The sequence below is a fragment of the Cinclus cinclus genome, chromosome 33 (genome assembly GCF_963662255.1).
Source record: "Cinclus cinclus chromosome 33, bCinCin1.1, whole genome shotgun sequence".
NCBI classification, from domain to species: domain Eukaryota; kingdom Metazoa; phylum Chordata; class Aves; order Passeriformes; family Cinclidae; genus Cinclus; species Cinclus cinclus.
Genome location: NC_085078.1, coordinates 1169686 through 1193019, shown reverse-complemented (window position 1 = coordinate 1193019; position 23334 = coordinate 1169686). Strand labels below are relative to the sequence as shown.

Sequence of the window (23334 nt, the reverse complement as noted above, 5' to 3'; positions counted from 1 at the left end):
CCTGGGAGGTCTGGGGGACACATACGTGACATGTGGTGGGTGGACACTGGGGTTCTGTGAAGCCCAGGGCATGACGGGCGTTGTTGTCCCAGCTCCAACGGGGCTCAACTGGGCCGTGGGGCATGACGGGAGCCACAGGCAAAAACAGAAAAGATGGCGCCGACACCAGGCACCGCCCCCAAAGTGCCAAGACCCAGCACTGATTGGTTGTGTGCAGTGATGGGCGGGAGTCTTGGCAAATGGGAGGCACCAGAGGCAGGAGCCCACTCCATCCCCAGTACAGCCCCGTACAAACCCAGTGCCCCTCCAGGTCATCCCAGTACACCCCAGTCCCACCCAATACACCTGGCTTAGTTCCCAGTCCATTCCAGTTCCTCCCCGTATTATCCACAGTAGGCGTCAGTGTCCCCCAGCCATCCCCACAGTGCGCCCTGTGTCCCTAGTTTGTCCCAGTACTTCCAAGTATCAATCCCAGTATGTCCCAGTAGTTTTCAGTGCAACCCCACAGTCCATCCCAGTCCACCCAGATTCCCCCTCAGCATTCCCCATGTTCCCACGTTGACCCACTCCTCCCCAGTATCACTCCCAGTATGTCCCAGCGTTTCCCACAGTGCTCCCAGTGTTCCCCAGTATGTCCCAGTTCTCCCAAATGTTTCCAAGGAAACCTGAACTTCTCACGGTTGCCGTGGCACACAAACGCAGCCGTGGGATCAGTGCAGTGTCCATGGCCCTGTACAGCCCCTGGCAGTGGCCCAGTGCAGGATGCGATGATGATCCACCCGCAGAGCTGGCCCAGGGCTGCTCTGCAGTGCTTTTGGTGGCACCTTGGGCAGGCACACTCCTGAGGACTATGTCTGTTTGCAGTGGAGAAAATTAGGAGTTTTAGATTGTTTAAAAAAATTAAAAAGGGAAAACATTTCTTTCCTGAGCGCAGCCAGTTCTCCAAGCAAAGCAGGTTCCAGATGAGGGAGGACAGACGGGATGGGGCTGGGCAAAGTGGAGCAAGGTTGTCCACACTGGGTCAGACTTCAAGGAACAGCTTCTCTGAGCAGGCCAGACCTGCCGAGGAGAGACCCTGGATCAATATCAACCACACAATGCTCTAATCACCTCTGCTCTAAAATCAGCAGTAATAAAATCCACCCTTTAAAACTCCAATGGATATTTCTCCATAACTGCAGCAGAAAACCTTCCTCATGGACTGCACCAGACCAGAGGGAAATCAAGGCAGAGCCGTGGTTTGTCAGGACTTGCTTGATCCCCGTGAGCCCCGTGGTGCATTTGGTGCTGAGTCCTTGAACCTCAGGGCCTAGGAGGAGATTGCACAAACCCTTCGAGGAGTCCAATTCAGAAGAACCTTTCAGCTGCTGCCCATGCCTGTGCCTTGGGCTGGCCCAGACTCCTTCTGGGGGATGTGTTGCACCTCAGCCCTGCTCTGGGAGAGAAATTCCTTCTCCTTGTTTCCAGTCTGGGCCTCCACAGCTGCCCTTGGTATTAATTGTTTCTTTCTCTGGATATTCTCTGTCAAAAGAGCCATCATCTCTGAAACTGCCCATCAATCCCTCCCAGGGCTCTCCTCTGCTGTCCTCAGTCTCCAGCCCACTGAGCACAGAACTCCTTTCTCCACTCCTTTGACCACTATCAAATGGTCATGTGCTTGAGGCCATGGGCACCTGGACAAGAAGGACAGTTCTTTTCCATAGAAAGGAACGTAGGGAGCCCCAGTGTTTCAAAGGCAGGGAAGAGTCGGCCCTCAGGAAGCCAAGGTAACCTACATAGTCCTGGCAGCTTTTGTCTGGGAGCTATCCTTGTATATATCCAGAATTTCAGAGGCAGTATCCCAAGCTTGGCCGTCAAGGACTGTGCTTGAAAGATGTTTTATTCTCCATGGAAAGAAAAAGCTCAGGGTCTGCCCCCGGGGTGCGCGGGGCTTGGCACAGGGCTGAGAAGGCAACGGAAAAACGGAAAAACGGAAAAACGGCCATGGGGACAAACGGCCCCAGGGCTTCAGTTGCAGTTGCAGCAGCAGCAGCAGCGAATCAAGCGACTTTGTCGACCCTCTGGATCTCCTCTCCCTCTCCCGGAGTCCCAAAGCCTCTCTCAGTCTCCGTTTCCCGGTGTCTCCCTCCTCTCCCAGTCTCCCTCTCCCCGTTCCGAGCCGGCTCATGCCCCCAGCCCGCCCTCGGCCCCGGGCGGGGCTTCCCCGTCCCCGTCCCCGTCCCCGGCCGTCCTGCCGCGGTCTCTCCTCCGCCCGGCTCTGGCTGTACTGGCAGTGGCGCTGCTGGGCGGGGATCAGTGCCTGGTGCGGCATCGCCTCCCTTTGGCTCCGCCTGCCCCGGCCCCGGCCCCGGCCCCGGCCCCGGCCCCGGCCCCGGCCCCGGCCCCGGCCCCGGCCCCGACCCCGGGCCCGGCCGCAGCCCCAGCCCCAACGTGGATCCCGGTCCCGGTCCCGGTCCCGGCGCCGGCTGCTCCCGGAGCCCGCAGAGCGCACACAGGGCGCGGCCGCTCCCGCCGCCTCCGTTGGGGCTTCCCCGGCCCGAGCTCCGCCGCTCGGCAGCGCGGCCGCTGGCCCCGAGCCGCCGCTGTCGCGTTCCAAAGAGCGAACGCCAGGGGCAGCCCGGCCCGGGACGGCTGAGGGGCGCTCGGGGCCCGTGTCTGGCCCCGGGCCGAGCGCTGACAGCCGCGTCTCGCCGGCAGGGAAGGTGGAGCACGGCATTAAGGAGCGCTACCAGCTCGGTTCGCTGCTGGGGCGCGGCGGCTTCGGCAGCGTCTGGGCGGCGACGCGGCTCTCGGACGGCGCCCCGGTGAGTGGAGGGGCCGGCGGCGGGCGGAGGAGGAGGGGAAGAGCAGGAGGAGGAGGAGGAGGAGGAGGAGGGGTCGGGGAGGGATGGGGCTCGGCAGGGCGGGCGGCGAGCTAAGCCCTCTGCTCCCCTTGGCTTGCAGGTGGCCATCAAAAGGGTGCCACGGAACCGCGTCCGACACTGGGGTGAGCTGGTGAGTGAGCGGGGGTCAGCGGGAGAAGCCGGGGCGTGCTGGGTGGGCATGAGCCGAGGCCCAGCAGGGTGGACAGCGCGTGTGGGGCCAGCAGAGCATCCCGGGCTGGGTGAGGGCTTCCCGAGCCCTGGCACGGCATCAGCCCCGCTGACGGCATCGTGGTCCTCCTGCAGCCCGACGGCACCAGCGCACCAATGGAGAACGTGCTCCTGGACAAGGTGTCCACTGGCTTCCCTGGTGTTGTCCAGCTGCTGGAGTGGCTTGAGCTCCCCAGCGAGATCCTGATGGTGCTGGAGCGCCCGGAGCGGTGTCAGGACCTCCGTCATTTCATTCGGGCACGGGGGTTCCTGTCCGAAGAGGTGGCGCGGCAGCTGTTCCGTCAGGTGCTGGAGGCCGTGCAGCACTGCACCAGCTGCGGAGTCCTGCACAGGGACGTCAAACCGGAGAACATCCTCGTTGACCTGGCCAGCGGGCAGGCAAAACTGATTGATTTTGGCTGTGGCACCTACCTGCAGGACACAGCCTACACTCACTTTGCAGGTGAGCCCACACAGCGCCGTCTTCCCGCTCCCAGCATCTCCTGGCCCAACAGCTCAGGGCCCAGCCTGGCTGTGGGAGCGTGGACTCTCCTTTTTGCTGCCAGTCATGGCACTGAATCTTCAGCTGAGTTGCTTTCCACTGGGGGCGGCTGGGGGGACAGCTTCCAGCCCTGCTGGCAGCCTTTGCCAGCCGCTGTGCCCAGGACTGGGGCTGGGGCAGCCAGCCTGACAAAAACACCCATGGGTGGGGGCAGTAGGGGAGCAGGGGAGGGGCAGAACCTGCGCACCCGCTGTTTTGGTGTGCAGGTGAGAAAGGGCTTGCACTACTGTGCTCGCCTTGTTTGCCTTGGCCTCATAATTGTTTTTTGGGGCAATGCAGGCAGGGAGGATGGAGACATGGATTTCCCCACCACTGAGTGGGTTTTTCCTTGTCATGCTCAGGCCTTGCTAGGGCTTCTGCTGCCCTCTTGCAGCACCAGTGGCTCCTTTTCCAAGCCCAAGTTTGTACACAAGTCCCAGGTGCTGGCCAGAGGCAAGGGGTCACACCATGTGCCATTGGTGCAGCCCTAGCATGGCCAAGGATTCTGGGGCCAGGCTCTGGGAGCAGCAGCATTCCCCTGATGAACTCCATCTCTGTCCCATAGGAACACGGTCCTACAGCCCCCCGGAATGGACCCGCTTTGGCTGGTACTATGGCAAGCCAGCTACCATCTGGTCCCTGGGCATCCTGCTGCACCAGATGGTCTGTGGGAAGCACCCTTTCAGGAGGGGCCGGAACATCAGCTGGAACCATCAGCTCTCACTGCCACAACGGCTCTCTCAAGGTGAATCCTCATCTCTGGGCACGGGGGGAATGGGAGGCAGTGCTGGGAGACAGCAGTGGGCTCGTGAGCATCCCGCTCTGGCAGCTGCTGAGCACGTGGCACAGGTCCTGCTCTCCTGCTCTCCTCCAAAACAAAGAACTGATGGGAGGCTTTAGGCCCAGCTCTGAGCACACGCAGCATGGCTTGGGCATGGGAATAATGGGGCAAAGCAGACTGCAGCCTCCTCCAAGTGACCGGTGGTTTCTGCTTTCTCTCTCCAGACTGCCAAGATCTGATCAAAAGGTGTTTATCCATGCTCGACATAGAAAGGCCCTCATTAGAAGACCTGCTTTGTGACCCTTGGATGCAGCAAATTCACCTGACGTAGAAGAAGGGAGAGAGCCACAGGCGCACTTTGATGCAGGGCTCTGGTAAGTTCCAGCTCCACACAGGCCTTGGCAATCAGAAGCAAAGAAGCCCAGACTGTTTTGTCCTGCCTGTGCCACTGCACCCAGGTCATCAGATGGGAACACCCAGCCCTTGGGCTGGAGCTGAGCTGCTCTCTGCCCAGCACTGGTGGCCACCATCTGAGCTGGTTTGGCTTGTCCTGGTTCACTGACAGCTGGGGCCCTGGGCAGAACACTGAGAGCCTGGTCTCCCCCCCAGGGAAGGAGAAGGAGCCCCTGGAGAAGCTGTAGCAGGTGGGGCTGCTGCTGCTGGGGACAGCGAGGATGACATCAAGGATGACAACCTCTTCCTCCACCTGGCCACTGGCAAGCTGAAGATGACAGACTTGGATTCTGGCACCTTCTTCAAAGCCAGGCTCCACACAGCAAATTTACAGATGAGTCCAGACCCAGGGGGATGCTCCCAGATTTGGGCATTGCACAGCCTGCCCAGGAAACAAAGGTTCCCCCTTTGCTGGGGAGGATAAAATTGATTCTTCTGTCGTCTGCCAAGCTGCCTTTTGGCAGGACTGGGGGATGGGCTGGGGTGGGTACGAAATGGGAGTTGGCTCCTGGCCCTGCCAACAGCCCCCAGCACCCACCGTGCCCCAGCTGGGGCTGGGGCAGCCAGCTTGACACAAACAAAGCCCCGTGGTGGGAGCAGAGGTGGGGCTCCAGAATTGTGCTTGGCTGCTTTGCTTTGCAGGCAAGGAAGGGCTTGGGCTGCTCCACTGCCCTTGCTTGCTTTGGGATCACCATAACTTTTGCGGCAGCGCAGGGGGAAAGGGAGAAAGCACGGGCTGCTCTCAGCCATGGGTGGCTTTTTCCCTGGCATGTAGGGTTGGGCCTTCCTCAAGCCCTTGATAGAGATAAGATTTTTTACCATTTCTCTTTTCCCCCCCTTTGCACTGTAACCTATTTTCATTATTTTGTTGTTTGTTTCTCTAAAGGAAGTGTTCCAGGTGGGGTCCAGTGTGGATCAGGAGGTGCTTGGGACCAGCTGCGGTGTGGACGGGCCGTGCGCTTGGAGAAGGCTGAGGACATCGTTTGGGACCAGCTTTTCTGCCAGCAGCGATGGCATGAGGTGAGTCCCCGTCTTCTTTGCATGGTGGGATAAGAGCTTTTGGGAAATGGCAGCAAACACCGGAGCATCCTGCTGTGGCAGCTGCTGAGGAGGAGGATGTGCCATGGCTGGCTGCAGGCTGGGCACATGTCCTGCCCTCCTGCTCTGCTGCCCAATGAGGGGCAGCAATGATGGGCAGCTTTGGGCACTGCTCTGGGCATGGCCAGCGTGGCCTGGGCACCGTGGGAGCTGGGACAAGGGTGAGCCTTCAGGAGCCTTCAGCTGACGGGCAATTTCTGGTTTCTCTCCTTGCAGCCGGGCCCTGTGGATGCTGAGGCTGCTCTGGGCTCTGCCAGGGCTCTGCTGCAGCTCAGCACCGGGCCCGAATCAGCCAAAGGAGAAATGGTGTGACCTGCAGCAGAGACTTGCTTGAGCATTTTGGCAACGCAGCTCAAGTTTGCAGAGTGTACACCTCCAAGGGAAAACAAAGTAAACCTGTTCAATACCTTCTGAAATGAAATCCATCTGGAACGACCCCAAATGACATTTTCATCTTGCACAAGCTGTAGCTCAGCCCTCCTCTGAACAGTTCTCTCCCCCACCTGCCTTTTACTTCACAACTGCTCCCTCCTTTCCCCCACTGAGTTCCCAGCCCATCACAGTGTCCATCACGTTGTTGCCTTCCTTGATGCCCCTCACCACGAGGAACACTGATCCCCAGGCTTAGGATCTCATGCTGTCACTGGCTGAAGAGCAGCAATGTCTCAGAGGTCCAGTGAGATTTTAGTGTCATTCAGAGCTGCTCTCCAGCCCTCAGTTCTCCTCACTGCTGAGTTCCCACTCCCTTTTCCTCGTCCTTCCAGCAGGATGAACTCTGTGAATCCCCCTGAGCTTCCCCACTCTTCCCAGCCCACCCATGCACCTCAGTTAGGCTGAAGCTGAAGCTTCTTTGTCTCCTCTGGCACAGCAGTGCAGTCCCCTGTGCAGGGAGCCCCAGCCCCAGAGCACAGCACACAGCAGTGCAGTGCTGGGCTGGACCAGCTCCCCTCCACCCCTGCCTTGGCTGTCTGTGGCAACTGAATGCTCCCTGTTTGGAGCTGTCATTGCAGGACGGCCCCAGGGCAGAGCCCAGCCGGGCTCCCACTGCATCCCCTGAAGCTTGGGGCAGACACTGGGCCCTGGGCTGAGGTTCGTGGGGAGCACCCAGAGCTGTGGCTTGCAGTCAGTGTTTGCAAGCCTTGTGTTCTCATCTCCTGCAGCCTGTGGGGAAAACAACCTGTGCTGCCAGGCCAGCACTGCCCCTCTGGGCAGGGACAAGGCTGAAGGGCTTTCCCATTTCAGAGCAGCCAGCATTGAGCCTTGGCAGGGCCTGGCAGGGCTGGAGCCAGGTTTGTCTCCCGTCCAGGACTCACTGCTCACCCACCCCCACTGTGCTCACTTACCCATGGACAGAAGGGTCTGTCTATGCCAGGGGCTCTGGGATGTCTCTGTACCCATGGACTGAAGGGTCTCTCTGTGCCAGGGTTTCCATGATGTCTTTGTACCCACGGGTGTAGAATGAACACAGAGACTGAAAAGTGTCAGTCACGTTGCTTTCACACTCCTTCTTTTCTGTACAAGACACATCCATGTACTCCACCATGTATGGCTATATTAAAAGGGTTGGAAAGGATAGAGATTTCCCACCGAGCTCTAACTTTGGCATAACTCACCTTGGAAGCCAGTGGCCGGGGGATTTTTTTCACAACTCTGTGAGTAGGTGTCCAGGAGCTGAAGGGAGCAGCATTTAGAAGCAATTTCATGCCGGATTTCTATGCAGGAAGTGGAGTTGACAACCATCTGCATCTCTGCAGCTGTGCTGGGACTCTCTTCCCTCCACCTCTGCTCACAGGCACTGCCCCTGCAGGGACAGAAAAGGGTGAGGAAGACCTGTCTTGGTCACACAGGGCAGAGCAGGACGCTTTATTGTACCTCAATGCACAGTGATCATGCCTCTTTACTGTCTGCTTAACACAAACACAGTACCTGCTGATGTAGCAATACTGTGACTAAAGGCATCCCTCTATGGAAAATATTATCAAAAGTTAAGAAAAGTAGAACACACCAAATAGAGTATATTGTTATATTGTAATATTGTAATATTGTTATATTTCTCAGGGCATCCTCAAGCTCTGGCTGTAGAGAAGGGGGCTGCAATTTTGGAGTCACCACCAAGTAGAGGACCGACAGTGCCAGACCCAGGGATGGGCACCAGGGTGGCACAGGTGACCTTTAGGTTTTGCAGGGCCCAGGCACAGGGGCTGTGCCAGAACCAGGGCTGAGGTCACACTCTGTGGGCTGAGGCAGATCCCCAGCCAGAAATCCCCCCCTGACCCAGCAGCTCTGCAGTGGTGGCCACCAGGCCAGCTTGCCAAGGGAGGCTTGTGGCCATGCCCTGCAGGGAGCTGCTGCTGCCAATGTGCCTTTGGTGTCTCGGGCTCTCCCTGGCACAGGTCCCACCACGGCACTCTGCTCTCGTGCCCAAGCACAAAAAATTCTGTTTAAACAGAAATATGATTAAGAAAATATTATTCTTCCACATCCAGACCACGCTCCTGAGGAGCCTCCAACCTTTGCTCAGCCTGGCCGCACACTCACCCACTGAAATTGCCCACAGCTGGGCTTCACTCCCTTTCCAAAACACCAAACATCTTGGGGGAGAGCTGAGAGGAATCATGTAAATGTGGGGGACCTCATCGTGGAGCTACCAGTCCCCAGCCTGACTTGCTTGGCTTTAGGATTGGTCTTTTTGTGTCACTGGGTGCAGGGAACGCACAGGGGCAGCAGAGGACAGCCAGACCCTTCCTTGTCCACTGGACATGTGAAAATCCTTATCCCCACTCCTGTCTCTGCAGGCACTGCTGACCTAGTCATCCACAGAGGCAGTCAGGCATTTCTGTCACACAACACCCACCAGCTTTTCAGCCATACAGGGCTGGGGACTAAAAGGACTTATTAGAGATGCACTGAGGGCTGCTGGGCTGGAGTGGGAGGCAGGAGAAAAGAAGAGGGTCCGTGAGAAGACCTACGGGGAGCAATGGGGTGCAGGAGCTGCTGTGCTCCTGCCCAGAAGCACTGGGGTCCTGGCCAAGAGGCACAGCTGGGGCAGGGGCTGCATTCTAGGTCATCCAGGGTGGTCCTGGGGTGACAGGGATCAGAAGGCAACAGGGGCCCTGGAGAAAAGGGTTCCCTGGGAAAATTCCATGGGGCAGGGGTGTTGTCTAGGGTATCAGTAGGGGTGCACTGGGCTGTGCTAGGACAGACTGGGATTGCCTGGAGTATGGTGACCATGTGCAGATAGGGTCTGAAGCCGGCAGAATTCATGATGCCCACAAGCAGGGTTTTCAAGATCTCAGCATTCTCTTAATCTGTCTCCAGAAGCACCAGGAGACCTTGCAGGTCCCTGGGATGTCCCTAGTGCCAGCAAGGGACGAGAGGACCAAAACTGCCCCGCAATTCCTAGAGAGGATGCCCTCCAATCCCCACACCCCACTCACCTCCCAGAGATCATTTTCCATCCCTTGCAGAAGTGCCTGGAAAGGGTAACAAAGGTTTGATGTGGACTGGGCCTTGTGGGACTGTGGGGAACACAGGTGCAGGGATCAGGGTGGAGGGGGAGACAATGGGATGGGAATTGAGGGCCTCCAAGGATGATCAAAGACACTGAAGTGGGGTGACCTGAAGAGCCCAAAGGACTGGGCTGAGGGTAGGGAAGGGGCCCTGTTGGATGCCGGGGAGAGGAAAGGAATTCCAAAGGAATTCCACTGTAGGGACACAGGATTGCAAGGAAGTGGCTTGATGGAGACAGAAAAAACAGCATGGATGAGGGGAAAACCAACAGGACTGGAAGATGGTTTGGGAGTAGGCAAGGAGTCCAGGAATGGCATCAGGAGAGCCCTGCGTGGCCAGGGAGAAAGGCAAAGCAGTGAGGGGGAAAAGGGAGGAAATGGAATTGGGAATGATCAGTGGGAGGGCATTAGAGCAATACAACAAAGAGGAAAACGTGGTGAGGAGATGTCTGAGAGGGCCAAAAGGATGGGATGGGAGGCTACAGGGCAAGATCATGATATCAGGCCTCACCTTGGCCTGTAGTGAGGGACACAACAGGATAGAGAAGAGCAGGGTCACACTGAGCACCGTCACCTTCATCTTCCTCTTGCACTTGGCAGCGCTCCCTGAGGCTGCACCAGGGCAGGAGCACCTTCATCCCTGCCGGGGCTCCTCCCTGCCCCCTCCCCAACAGCCCCCAGGCTAAAGCCTAGCTTGGTACTGACCCCAGCACTGGCTGGGAGCCCAGCACTGGCACAGACTCCATCCCACCTGCTGCACAGATCCAGCCCCTCCCCTGGCATCTCTCCAACTTCCTGCATGGGGCAATGGCCCTGCAAGGGCCTGAGTGCCTCTGGGGGCCAAAGGGTTGGGAATGGAGCCAATGGCAAGCGTATCCCTACTCCAACACAATCCATCCTTCAACAGTGCCCCAGAGCCAGGTCCCTGCATCTCCCAGTGCTCCTCCCCTCCTGGAGATTTCCCTGCAGGACACTCTAGAGCTGACCCCAGCCCCAAATATGGCATGTGGGAGGGGAGAACATGGGGTCATGGGCAATAGGATCAGCCACATAGCTGGGATCTTCAGGCAATGGGGAATGGTGATCACCTGCAGATAAGGCTGAGGCTTCAGGGATTGCTCAGTTGTAGCACTTCCCACGTCCACAGCATCCCATTTCCCAACCCTGCAGGCTCCAAACTGGTGCAGTCTCCAGCTCCAGAGCAGAGTCCAGAGGGGAATATCTCCCACCCTGCCCCTCACTCTGTCACACCTGCAGCCCCTTTGCCCTCTCAGAGCACCTGGTCCCTCTCTGCACAGCTGCCCCACACACCGAGTCCCAGGGACCCCATCCTCAACAGGGCTCCAACACCACCACTGGCCCAGGCTGGGAGCTGACCACCACTCCCCAAGGGCCCCGTCCCCACAGAGGGTCTCTGCAATGCCCTGGCCAGTGGAACACCAGGACAGTATAAATCCAGACACACACATACACGCGCACACACGGCTATAGGTTTGTCTGAAGGGTTTTGTTGATTATTCAAGAGAAATGTCGCTGGGCTCAAGAGAAAACAGGGGAGTCATTCAGGGATGATCATCTCCTGATGCCTCCGGAGCAGGCTGGACATGGATGTCACCAACTCTTGCAATCCTAAAGCACGGACACCAGAGGGTGACACAACATGACAAGAGATGGACCCTGTCCTCACCCCTCTCCCTGGAAGCACTGCTGACCTACCCATGGAAAGCAAGAGCCAGGCGCTTCTGCCTCAAGGGACCCACCAGCTTTTCAGCACAGGGAGCTGGGGACAGAAACGACTTATTAGAGACACACTGGAGGCACTGGGCTGAACTGAGAAAAAAAGGGGAAAGTGAGGGGATCCTGGGGGAAGGGGCCTGTGGGAGCAATGGGGTGCAGGAGCTGCTGCTCTCCTGCTCAGAAGCAGTGGGGTCCTGGCCAAGAGGCACAGCTGGGGCAGGGGCTGCATGCTGGGTCATCCAGGGGATGCTGGGGTGACAGGGATGGGAAGGCAACGGGGAGTCCTGGTCAAGGGGGTTTCCTAGCAAAACTCAAAAGGTGCAGGGGTGTTGTCTGGGGTGTCAGTAGGGGTGCACCGGGCTGTGCTTCCAGCACAGGGATGACCTAGAGTACGGTGGCCATGCAAGGGGAGGGTCTGACACTGGCAGAACTCGTGGTACTCACCAGCGGCGTCTTCAGGATCACAACATTGTCTAAATCCATCTGCAGAGAGATCAGGAGACCTCACTTGTCACTGGGATGCCCTCGGTACCAGCAAGAGATGGGGGGACTAAACTGTCCCCCAGCTCCCTGAGGGGATGCCCTCCAATCCCACCCCCCACTCACCTCCTGGAGATCATTTTCAGTTCCTTGCAGGAGTGTCTGGGAAAGGAGGAGAAACCATGGTTCTGGACTGGAACATGTGGGGCTGTGGGACAACAAGGGTGCAGGGACCAAAGGGGGGTTGCGTGGGGGGCAGGCAAAGGGATTGGAATTCAGGGCCTCCAAGGAGGTTGTGGTGAGGCAGCAGGGACCCAAAGGCACCGAGCTGGAGTGAACTGGGGAGGCCAAGGGACTGGGCTGGGGATATGGAAGGGGCCCTGTTTGGGATGCAGGGGAGAAGAAAGGAATTCCAGTGTAGGGACATGGGAGTGAAACAGAGGGGATTGGAGTGGGCAGAAGAAGTAGGACAGATGAGGAGAAGACGAGACTGGGACAGGGTTTGTGAGTGGCAGGTGAATTCACAAATGATGCCAGGAGACACCACTGCAGTGGCCAGAGAGAAAAGCAAAGGATTGAAGTGAAAAAAGGAAAGGAACTGGGAATGATCAGTGCGAGGCCATTCATAGACCCTGGGTGGGATAAAGAGGAGATCCCAGGGCGATTTTGCAAGAAACCAAAGATGGGAAGCTACAAAGGACAGCATGTGGGGACACCATGACATCGGGGCCTCACCTTGGCCTGTGTCAGGGGGCACAGCAGGATGGAGAAGAGCAGGGCCACACTGAGCACACACTGAGCCACCTTCATCTTCCTCTAGCACTGGCAGCACGGGTGGAGGATGCACCAAGTGAGGAGCACATTTATCCCTCACAGGACTCCTCCCTGTGCCCTCCCTGACAAGACCCAAGGCCAAAGCCTGGCTTGGCACAGCCCCCAGTCCTGGCAACAAGCCCAGCCCTGGCACAGAGTACATCCCACCTGCAATATGGATCCAGCCCCCTTTCCCAGCATCTCTCCAGCTTCCTGTATGGGGCAGCCGCCCCTGGAAGGGCCCAGGTACCTGGGGGAAGGGAGCTGGAGACAGGTGAATCCCCACTCCAACACAATCCATCTTCCACCAGACCCCCAGAGCGCTGGGGGATTGGGATCACCTGAAGATGAGGCTGAGGCTTGGAGAATTACACAGGTGTGGCACATCCCACATCCGTACCACCCCATTTTCCAGCACTGCAGGTCCCAGCTGGTCCAGTCTCCAGCCCCAGAGCACATTCCAGAGGGGAATATCTCCTGTCCTGACCCTCAGCCTGTCACACTTGTGGCCACTGTGCCATCCCAGAGTACCTGGCTCCCACTCTGCACAGCTGCTCTACATGGGGCTTGCCAGGAACCCCATCCCCAACAAGGTTCTCACTCCAGCACTGTCCCTGTCTGGGACTTGCCCACAGGTCCCCAAGGCCCTTGTCCCCCCACAGTGTCTCTGCAATGCCCTGGCCCTGGGCCCAGCTCAGTGCTCACCCCGAGCAGGATGTGCCCATCCTGAGGGTTATCGGGGAGTGGGTGTTTGTCCCCAGGCAGCCACTGGGATCAAACTGGGCAAGCAGGTTTCAGCATTTTTAAACCAAAAGCATCATGGTCCCACTCTTCATTTTCCACTGGGAGCTTTGCTAACAGAGGCTTCTAGGAGATGTTTGAGCCCATTCCAGGCAGAGCCTCCTACTCCAGGAGGAACTGCGTTTCCTGTGCCATGGCCAGAGCAGATCCTGCTGCAGGAAAAGCCTCGAGCCAACCCCAACACAGGAAAGGGCTCGGGCACAAGAGCAGAGTGCCGGGGTGGGACATGTGCCAGGGAGAGCCCGAGACACCAAAGGCACCTTGGCAGCAGCAGCTCCCTGCAGGGCATGGCCACAAGCCTCCCTTGGCAAGCTGGCCTGGTGGCCACCACTGCAGAGCTGCTGGGTCAGGGGGGGATTTCTGGCTGGGGATCTGCCTCAGCCCACAGAGTGTGACCTCAGCCCTGGCTCTGGCACAGCCCCTGTGCCTGGGCCCTGCAAAACCTAAAGGTCACCTGTGCCACCCTGGTGCCCATCCCTGGGTCTGGCACTGTCGGTTCTCTACTTGGTGGTGCCTCCAAAACTGCACCCCCCTTCTCTACAGCCTGAGCTTGAGGATGCCCTGAGAAATATAACAACTCTGTGCTTTCCAGAAACTATTAATAAAGTGCCTGTTTGTTGTCTGTATAAACTTAAGAATGGAACTCATTACAGACTGCCCAGACTGCTTTGTGCCAAGTGTCTTTTTTCTTACTCTATTTGGTGTGTTCTACTATTCATTTCTTAACTTTTGATAATATTTTCCATAGAGGGATGCCTTTAGTCACAGTATTGCTACATCAGCAGGTACTGTGCTTGTGTTAAGCAGACAGTAAAGAGGCATGATCACTGTGCATTGAGGTACAATAAAGCGTCCTGCTCTGCCCTGTGTGACCAAGACAGGTCTTCCTCACCCTTTTCTGTCCCTGCAGGGGCAGTGCCTGTGAGCAGAGGTGGAGGGAAGAGAGTCCCAGCACAGCTGCAGAGATGCAGATGGTTGTCAACTCCACTTCCTGCATAGAAATCCGGCATGAAATTGCTTCTAAATGCTGCTCCCTTCAGCTCCTGGACACCTACTCACAGAGTTGTGAAAAAAAATCCCCCGGCCACTGGCTTCCAAGGTGAGTTATGCCAAAGTTAGAGCTCGGTGGGAAATCTCTATCCTTTCCAACCCTTTTAATATAGCCATACATGGTGGAGTACATGGATGTGTCTTGTACAGAAAAGAAGGAGTGTGAAAGCAACGTGACTGACACTTTTCAGTCTCTGTGTTCATTCTACACCCATGGGTACAAAGACATCAGGGAAACCCTGGCACAGAGAGACCCTTCAGTCCATGGGTACAGAGACATCCCAGAGCCCCTGGCATAGACAGACCCTTCTGTCCATGGGTAAGTGAGCACAGTGGGGGTGGGTGAGCAGTGAGTCCTGGACGGGAGACAAACCTGGCTCCAGCCCTGCCAGGCCCTGCCAAGGCTCAATGCTGGCTGCTCTGAAATGGGAAAGCCCTTCAGCCTTGTCCCTGCCCAGAGGGGCAGTGCTGGCCTGGCAGCACAGGTTGTTTTCCCCACAGGCTGCAGGAGATGAGAACACAAGGCTTGCAAACACTGACTGCAAGCCACAGCTCTGGGTGCTCCCCACGAACCTCAGCCCAGGGCCCAGTGTCTGCCCCAAGCTTCAGGGGATGCAGTGGGAGCCCGGCTGGGCTCTGCCCTGGGGCCGTCCTGCAATGACAGCTCCAAACAGGGAGCATTCAGTTGCCACAGACAGCCAAGGCAGGGGTGGAGGGGAGCTGGTCCAGCCCAGCACTGCTGTGTGCTGTGCTCTGGGGCTGGGGCTCCCTGCACAGGGGACTGCACTGCTGTGCCAGAGGAGACAAAGAAGCTTCAGCTTCAGCCTAACTGAGGTGGATGGGTGGGCTGGGAAGAGTGGGGAAGCTCAGGGGGATTCACAGAGTTCATCCTGCTGGAAGGACGAGGAAAAGGGAGTGGGAACTCAGCAGTGAGGAGAACTGAGGGCTGGAGAGCAGCTCTGAATGACACTAAAATCTCACTGGACCTCTGAGACATTGCTGCTCTTCAGCCAGTGACAGCATGAGATCCTAAGCCTGGGGATCAGTGTTCCTCGTGGTGAGGGGCATCAAGGAAGGCAACAACGTGATGGACACTGTGATGGGCTGGGAACTCAGTGGGGGAAAGGAGGGAGCAGTTGTGAAGTAAAAGGCAGGTGGGGGAGAGAACTGTTCAGAGGAGGGCTGAGCTACAGCTTGTGCAAGCTGAAAATGTCATTTGGGGTCGTTCCAGATGGATTTCATTTCAGAAGGTATTGAACAGGTTTACTTTGTTTTCCCTTGGAGGTGTACACTCTGCAAACTTGAGCTGCGTTGCCAAAATGCTCAAGCAAGTCTCTGCTGCAGGTCACACCATTTCTCCTTTGGCTGATTCGGGCCCGGTGCTGAGCTGCAGCAGAGCCCTGGCAGAGCCCAGAGCAGCCTCAGCATCCACAGGGCCCGGCTGCAAGGAGAGAAACCAGAAATTGCCCGTCAGCTGAAGGCTCCTGAAGGCTCACCCTTGTCCCAGCTCCCACGGTGCCCAGGCCACGCTGGCCATGCCCAGAGCAGTGCCCAAAGCTGCCCATCATTGCTGCCCCTCATTGGGCAGCAGAGCAGCAGGGCAGGACATGTGCCCAGCCTGCAGCCAGCCATGGCACATCCTCCTCCTCAGCAGCTGCCACAGCAGGATGCTCCGGTGTTTGCTGCCATTTCCCAAAAGCTCTTATCCCACCATGCAAAGAAGACGGGGACTCACCTCATGCCATCGCTGCTGGCAGAAAAGCTGGTCCCAAACGATGTCCTCAGCCTTCTCCAAGCGCACGGCCCGTCCACACCGCAGCTGGTCCCAAGCACCTCCTGATCCACACTGGACCCCACCTGGAACACTTCCTTTAGAGAAACAAACAACAAAATAATGAAAATAGGTTACAGTGCAAAGGGGGGGAAAAGAGAAATGGTAAAAAATCTTATCTCTATCAAGGGCTTGAGGAAGGCCCAACCCTACATGCCAGGGAAAAAGCCACCCATGGCTGAGAGCAGCCCGTGCTTTCTCCCTTTCCCCCTGCGCTGCCGCAAAAGTTATGGTGATCCCAAAGCAAGCAAGGGCAGTGGAGCAGCCCAAGCCCTTCCTTGCCTGCAAAGCAAAGCAGCCAAGCACAATTCTGGAGCCCCACCTCTGCTCCCACCACGGGGCTTTGTTTGTGTCAAGCTGGCTGCCCCAGCCCCAGCTGGGGCACGGTGGGTGCTGGGGGCTGTTGGCAGGGCCAGGAGCCAACTCCCATTTCGTACCCACCCCAGCCCATCCCCCAGTCCTGCCAAAAGGCAGCTTGGCAGACGACAGAAGAATCAATTTTATCCTCCCCAGCAAAGGGGGAACCTTTGTTTCCGGGGCAGGCTGTGCAATGCCCAAATCTGGGAGCATCCCCCTGGGTCTGGACTCATCTGTAAATTTGCTGTGTGGAGCCTGGCTTTGAAGAAGGTGCCAGAATCCAAGTCTGTCATCTTCAGCTTGCCAGTGGCCAGGTGGAGGAAGAGGTTGTCATCCTTGATGTCATCCTCGCTGTCCCCAGCAGCAGCAGCCCCACCTGCTACAGCTTCTCCAGGGGCTCCTTCTCCTTCCCTGGGGGGGAGACCAGGCTCTCAGTGTTCTGCCCAGGGCCCCAGCTGTCAGTGAACCAGGACAAGCCAAACCAGCTCAGATGGTGGCCACCAGTGCTGGGCAGAGAGCAGCTCAGCTCCAGCCCAAGGGCTGGGTGTTCCCATCTGATGACCTGGGTGCAGTGGCACAGGCAGGACAAAACAGTCTGGGCTTCTTTGCTTCTGATTGCCAAGGCCTGTGTGGAGCTGGAACTTACCAGAGCCCTGCATCAAAGTGCGCCTGTGGCTCTCTCCCTTCTTCTACGTCAGGTGAATTTGCTGCATCCAAGGGTCACAAAGCAGGTCTTCTAATGAGGGCCTTTCTATGTCGAGCATGGATAAACACCTTTTGATCAGATCTTGGCAGTCTGGAGAGAGAAAGCAGAAACCACCGGTCACTTGGAGGAGGCTGCAGTCTGCTTTGCCCCATTATTCCCATGCCCAAGCCAGGCTGCGTGTGCTCAGAGCTGGGCCTAAAGCCTCCCATCAGTTCTTTGTTTTGGAGGAGAGCAGGAGAGCAGGACCTGTGCCACGTGCTCAGCAGCTGCCAGAGCGGGATGCTCACGAGCCCACTGCTGTCTCCCAGCACTGCCTCCCATTCCCCCCGTGCCCAGAGATGAGGATTCACCTTGAGAGAGCCGTTGTGGCAGTGAGAGCTGATGGTTCCAGCTGATGTTCCGGCCCCTCCTGAAAGGGTGCTTCCCACAGACCATCTGGTGCAGCAGGATGCCCAGGGACCAGATGGTAGCTGGCTTGCCATAGTACCAGCCAAAGCGGGTCCATTCCGGGGGGCTGTAGGACCGTGTTCCTATGGGACAGAGATGGAGTTCATCAGGGGAATGCTGCTGCTCCCAGAGCCTGGCCCCAGAATCCTTGGCCATGCTAGGGCTGCACCAATGGCACATGGTGTGACCCCTTGCCTCTGGCCAGCACCTGGGACTTGTGTACAAACTTGGGCTTGGAAAAGAAGCCACTGGTGCTGCAAGAGGGCAGCAGAAGCCCTAGCAAGGCCTGAGCATGACAAGGAAAAACCCACTCAGTGGTGGGGAAATCCATGTCTCCATCCTCCCTGCCTGCATTGCCCCAAAAAACAATTATGAGGCCAAGGCAAACAAGGCGAGCACAGTAGTGCAAGCCCTTTCTCACCTGCACACCAAAACAGCGGGTGCGCAGGTTCTGCCCCTCCCCTGCTCCCCTACTACACCCACCCATGGGTGTTTTTGTCAGGCTGGCTGCCCCAGCCCCAGTCCTGGGCACAGCGGCTGGCAAAGTCTGCCAGCAGGGCTGGAAGCTGTCCCCCCAGCCGCCCCCAGTGGAAAGCAACTCAGCTGAAGACTCAGTGCCATGACTGGCAGCAAAAAGGAGAGTCCACGCTCCCACAGCCAGGCTGGGCCCTGAGCTGTTGGGCCAGGAGATGCTGGGAGCGGGAAGACGGCGCTGTGTGGGCTCACCTGCAAAGTGAGTGTAGGCTGTGTCCTGCAGGTAGGTGCCACAGCCAAAATCAATCAGTTTTGCCTGCCCGCTGGCCAGGTCAACGAGGATGTTCTCCGGTTTGACATCCCTGTGCAGGACTCCGCAGCTGGTGCAGTGCTGCACGGCCTCCAGCACCTGGCCGAACAGCTGCCGCGCCACCTCCTCGGACAGGAACCCCCGTGCCCGAATGAAATGACGGAGGTCCTGACACCGCTCCGGGCGCTCCAGCACCATCAGGATCTCGCTGGGGAGCTCAAGCCACTCCAGCAGCTGGACAACACCAGGGAAGCCAGTGGACACCTTGTCCAGGAGCACGATCTCCATTGGTGCGCTGGTGCCGTCGGGCTGCAGGAGGACCACGATGCCGTCAGCGGGGCTGATGCCGTGGCAGGGCTCGGGAAGCCCTCACCCAGCCCGGGATGCTCTGCTGGCCCCACACGCGCTGTCCACCCTGCTGGGCCTCGGCTCATGCCCACCCCGCACGCCCCGGCTTCTCCCGCTGACCCCCGCTCACTCACCAGCTCACCCCAGTGTCGGACGCGGTTCCGTGGCACCCTTTTGATGGCCACCTGCAAGCCAAGGGGAGCAGAGGGCTTAGCTCTCCGCCCGCCCTGCCGAGCCCCATCCTTCCCCGACCCCTCCTCAGCCTCCTCCTCCTCCGCCCGCCGCCGGCCCCTCCACTCACCGGGGCGCCGTCCGAGAGCCGCGTCGCCGCCCGGACGCTGCCGAAGCCGCCGCGCCCCAGCAGCGAACCGAGCTGGTAGCGCTCCTTAATGCCGTGCTCCACCTTCCCTGCCGGCGAGACGCGGCTGTCAGCGCTCGGCCCGGGGCCAGACACGGGCCCCGAGCGCCCCTCAGCCGTCCCGGGCCGGGCAGCCCCTGGCGTTCGCTCTTTGGAACGCGACAGCGGCGGCTCGGGGCCAGCGGCCGCGCTGCCGAGCGGCGGAGCTCGGGCCGGGGAAGCCCCAACGGAGGCGGCGGGAGCGGCCGCGCCCTGTGTGCGCTCTGCGGGTTCCCGGAGCAGCCGGCGCCGGGACCGGGACCGGGACCGGGACCGGGACCGGGACCGGGACTGGGATCCACGTTGGGGCTGGGGCTGCGGCCGGGCCCGGGGTCGGGGCCGGACCCCGCGTTGAGGCCGAGGTCGGAGCCCACGTTGCGGCCGGGGCCGGGGCCGGGGCCGGGGCCGGGGCCGGGGCCGGGGCCGGGGCCGGGGCCGGGGCCGGGGCCGGGGCCGGGACAGGCGGAGCCAAAGGGAGGCGATGCCGCACCAGGCACTGATCCCCGCCCAGCAGCGCCACTGCCAGTACAGCCAGAGCCGGGCGGAGGAGAGACCGCGGCAGGACGGCCGGGGCCGAGGGCGGGCTGGGGGCATGAGCCGGCTCGGAACGGGGAGAGGGAGACTGGGAGAGGAGGGAGACACCGGGAAACGGAGACTGAGAGAGGCTGTGGGACTGCGGGAGAGGGAGAGGAGATCCAGAGGGTCGACAAAATCGCTTGATTCGCTGCTGCTGCTGCTGCTGCTGCTGCCGCTGCTGCTGCTGCTGCAACTGCAACTGAAGCCCTGGGGCCGTTTGTCCCCATGGCCGTTTATCCGTTTTTCCGTTTTTCCGTTGCCTTCTCAGCCCTGTGCCAAGCCCCGCGCACCCCGGGGGCAGCCCCTGAGCCTTTTCTTTCCATGGAGAATAAAACATCGTTCAAGCACAGTCCTTGACGGCCAAGATTGGGATACTGCCTCTGAAATTCTGGATATATACAAGGATAGCTCCCAGACAAAAGCTGCCAGGACTATGTAGGTTACCTTGGCTTCCTGAGGGCCGACTCTTCCCTGCCTTTGAAACACTGGGGCTCCCTACGTTCCTTTCTATGGAAAAGAACTGTCCTTTTTGTCAGGTGCCCATGGCCTCAAGCACATGACCATTTGATAGTGGTCAATGGAGTGGAGAAAGGAGTTCTGTGCTCAGTGGGCTGGAGACTGAGGACAGCAGAGGAGAGCCCTGGGAGGGATTGATGGGCAGTTTCAGAGATGATGGCTCTTTTGACAGAGAATATCCAGAGAAAGAAACAATTAATACCAAGGGCAGCTGTGGAGGCCCAGACTGGAAACAAGGAGAAGGAATTTCTCTCCCAGAGCAGGGCTGAGATGCAACACATCCCCCAGAAGGAGTCTGGGCCAGCCCAAGGCACAGGCATGGGCAGCAGCTGAAAGGTTCTTCTGAATTGGACTCCTCGAAGGGTTTGTGCAATCTCCTCCTAGGCCCTGAGGTTCAAGGACTCAGCACCAAATGCACCACGGGGCTCACGGGGATCAAGCAAGTCCTGACAAACCACGGCTCTGCCTTGATTTCCCTCTGGTCTGGTGCAGTCCATGAGGAAGGTTTTCTGCTGCAGTTATGGAGAAATATCCATTGGAGTTTTAAAGGGTGTATTTTATTACTGCTGATTTTAGAGCAGAGGTGATTAGAGCATTATGTGGTTGATATTGATCCAGGGTCTCTCCTCGGCAGGTCTGGCCTGCTCAGAGAAGCTGTGCCTTGAGGTCTGACCCAGTGTGGACAACCTTGCTCCACTTTGCCCAGCCCCATCCCGTCTGTCCTCCCTCATCTGGAACCTGCTTTGCTTGGAGAACTGGCTGCGCTCAGGAAAGAAATGTTTTCCCTTTTTAATTTTTTTAAACAATCTAAAACTCCTAATTTTCTCCACTGCAAACAGACATAGTCCTCAGGAGTGTGCCTGCCCAAGGTGCCACCAAAAGCACTGCAGAGCCTGCCCTGGGCCAGCTCTGCGGGTGGATCATCATCGCATCCTGCACTGGGCCACTGCCAGGGGCTGTACAGGGCCATGGACACTGCACTGATCCCACGGCTGCGTTTGTGTGCCACGGCAACCGTGAGAAGTTCAGGTTTCCTTGGAAACATTTGGGAGAACTGGGACATACTGGGGGACACTGGGAGCACTGTGGGAAACGCTGGGACATACTGGGAGTGATACTGGGGAGGAGTGGGTCAACGTGGGAACATGGGGAATGCTGAGGGGGAATCTGGGTGGACTGGGATGGACTGTGGGGTTGCACTGAAAACTACTGGGACATACTGGGATTGATACTTGGAAGTACTGGGACAAACTAGGGACACAGGGCGCACTGTGGGGATGGCTGGGGGACACTGACGCCTACTGTGGATAATACGGGGAGGAACTGGAATGGACTGGGAACTAAGCCAGGTGTATTGGGTGGGACTGGGGTGTACTGGGATGACCTGGAGGGGCACTGGGTTTGTACGGGGCTGTACTGGGGATGGAGTGGGCTCCTGCCTCTGGTGCCTCCCATTTGCCAAGACTCCCGCCCATCACTGCACACAACCAATCAGTGCTGGGTCTTGGCACTTTGGGGGCGGTGCCTGGTGTCGGCGCCATCTTTTCTGTTTTTGCCTGTGGCTCCCGTCATGCCCCACGGCCCAGTTGAGCCCCGTTGGAGCTGGGACAACAACGCCCGTCATGCCCTGGGCTTCACAGAACCCCAGTGTCCACCCACCACATGTCACGTATGTGTCCCCCAGACCTCCCAGGATCTCTAAGTGCCCCCGCAGCACCCATTTGGCACACCCCAAAAGCATCCCCAGACTCCAAAGTGCTCCCAACCCCATAGATGGCCGTTACAGCCACTTCTGGGAATTCATCTCCTGTCATCTGGAAGAGACGGTCCGAAGTTTCCCTCATTTGCCTCACGACCATCACAAGAAGACCCCGGTGAACCCCACTCGCTCCAGACAGGAGTTTTCTGGCCTGGTTGCCTTTGAACAGTTCTGGCCTGGCCGAGGTAGAGGTTTACCAAATAACTGTTTGCAGCTGTGCTGTGCTGTGCCGTCATGGTGCACTGCTCTTCGAGGCCACACTAGCCCAGCCAGATTGGCACCTGCTTCTCTGAGCACACAACGGTCCATAAATCTCCCCACCTCTTGGCCAGACATCGCTCACTTTGAGAAAAGACTGTAAAACGGTGACTCTTTGGAGAAGCCTCTTGAGATCTCCCCACGTAAGGAAGACACGTCTATTGGCCGAAGACCACGAGGACTCCGTCCCATCCCTTGGTAGCTATTTCCCTTCCCCTCTTTTCCCCTTTTGTTTCCTTAAACTCTCCCCTCTGTCGCACAACTGAATTGTTAGCATCAAATAAAGTGCTATATTGAAGCATACTGCTGTCCCCCTGCTCTGTGTCTTGCACCTCAAGATCAAAACAAAGCATCACGATCCCCGCCTGGATTGGCGGATCGTGACATTAAATTGGCATCACGGACTGGATTATGACAGACAGAAGGGCTGCAAGGTTGTGTGTAGTCTGTAATAGGGGAAGGACATCTTGCTCCAGCCGCACCTAGCTGGTCACCTCAAAAGGAGTGAGCTTGTCCAGAAAGCAAGGGGGGCAAGTTCAGATTTCCTGCAAACTGCACAGGCCTAGGTGGAGAGCACCCCCACACTTGTTTGAGGGCTCTGTCTGTAGAATTTCACTCTAGGATCTCTTGGTGTGGAAGACAGGACTGTTTTGTTGGTTTTTATTGTGGTTTTTTTGACTGCTTGGTGTAGCAAAGAGACAACCAGAGATTTGTACTGAAGCTAGTGCCTCCCAAGCAGCTTCGGTCTCTTCACCCACACAGGGAAGTGAAAGGGAACACAGAGAAAAGTTGTGTGTGTGTGTGTGTGTGTGTGTGTGTGTGTGTGTAACTTAAGTGATATACCTCCCTGCCGTGGTTTTTACTTGCCCCTTCATAAAATGAGTGAAAATTGCAGTGCAACAAATAAAGCTGCATTGTTTGCTCTATTAGCTATATATAGTGCCAGACCCTCTCAGGGAGGAGAAGAGTGGGCACCAAATAATTGGTATAATTTAGAAAATGTGATTGATGGAATATGTTC

The 23334-nt window shown here is 57.9% G+C and overlaps 2 protein-coding genes across 2 annotated transcripts; one reads left to right on the top strand and one right to left on the bottom strand.

The window, feature by feature from the left end:
- The first annotated feature begins 70 nt into the window (after positions 1 to 70).
- Positions 71 to 6256, top strand: LOC134055561 (serine/threonine-protein kinase pim-3-like). The gene is made up of 8 exons (XM_062511965.1): positions 71 to 138; positions 2138 to 2804; positions 2944 to 2994; positions 3168 to 3534; positions 4178 to 4357; positions 4618 to 4715; positions 5733 to 5866; positions 6202 to 6256. Exons 1-8 carry the CDS (start codon positions 71 to 73, stop codon positions 6254 to 6256), a joined length of 1620 nt encoding a protein of 539 aa, XP_062367949.1.
- A 312-nt stretch (positions 6257 to 6568) lies between these two features.
- LOC134055560 (serine/threonine-protein kinase pim-2-like) lies at positions 6569 to 21920 on the bottom strand. Its single transcript, XM_062511963.1, has 17 exons — positions 21853 to 21920; positions 19596 to 19826; positions 19109 to 19451; positions 18942 to 18992; positions 18402 to 18768; positions 17579 to 17758; positions 17221 to 17318; positions 16070 to 16203; positions 12652 to 12733; positions 12406 to 12486; positions 11635 to 11673; positions 9965 to 9970; positions 9382 to 9462; positions 8799 to 8909; positions 7558 to 7615; positions 7339 to 7456; positions 6569 to 6587 (listed from the first exon to the last, which is right to left on the bottom strand). Exons 1-17 carry the CDS (start codon positions 21918 to 21920, stop codon positions 6569 to 6571), a joined length of 2067 nt encoding a protein of 688 aa, XP_062367947.1.
- Between the last annotated feature and the right edge of the window lie 1414 nt (positions 21921 to 23334).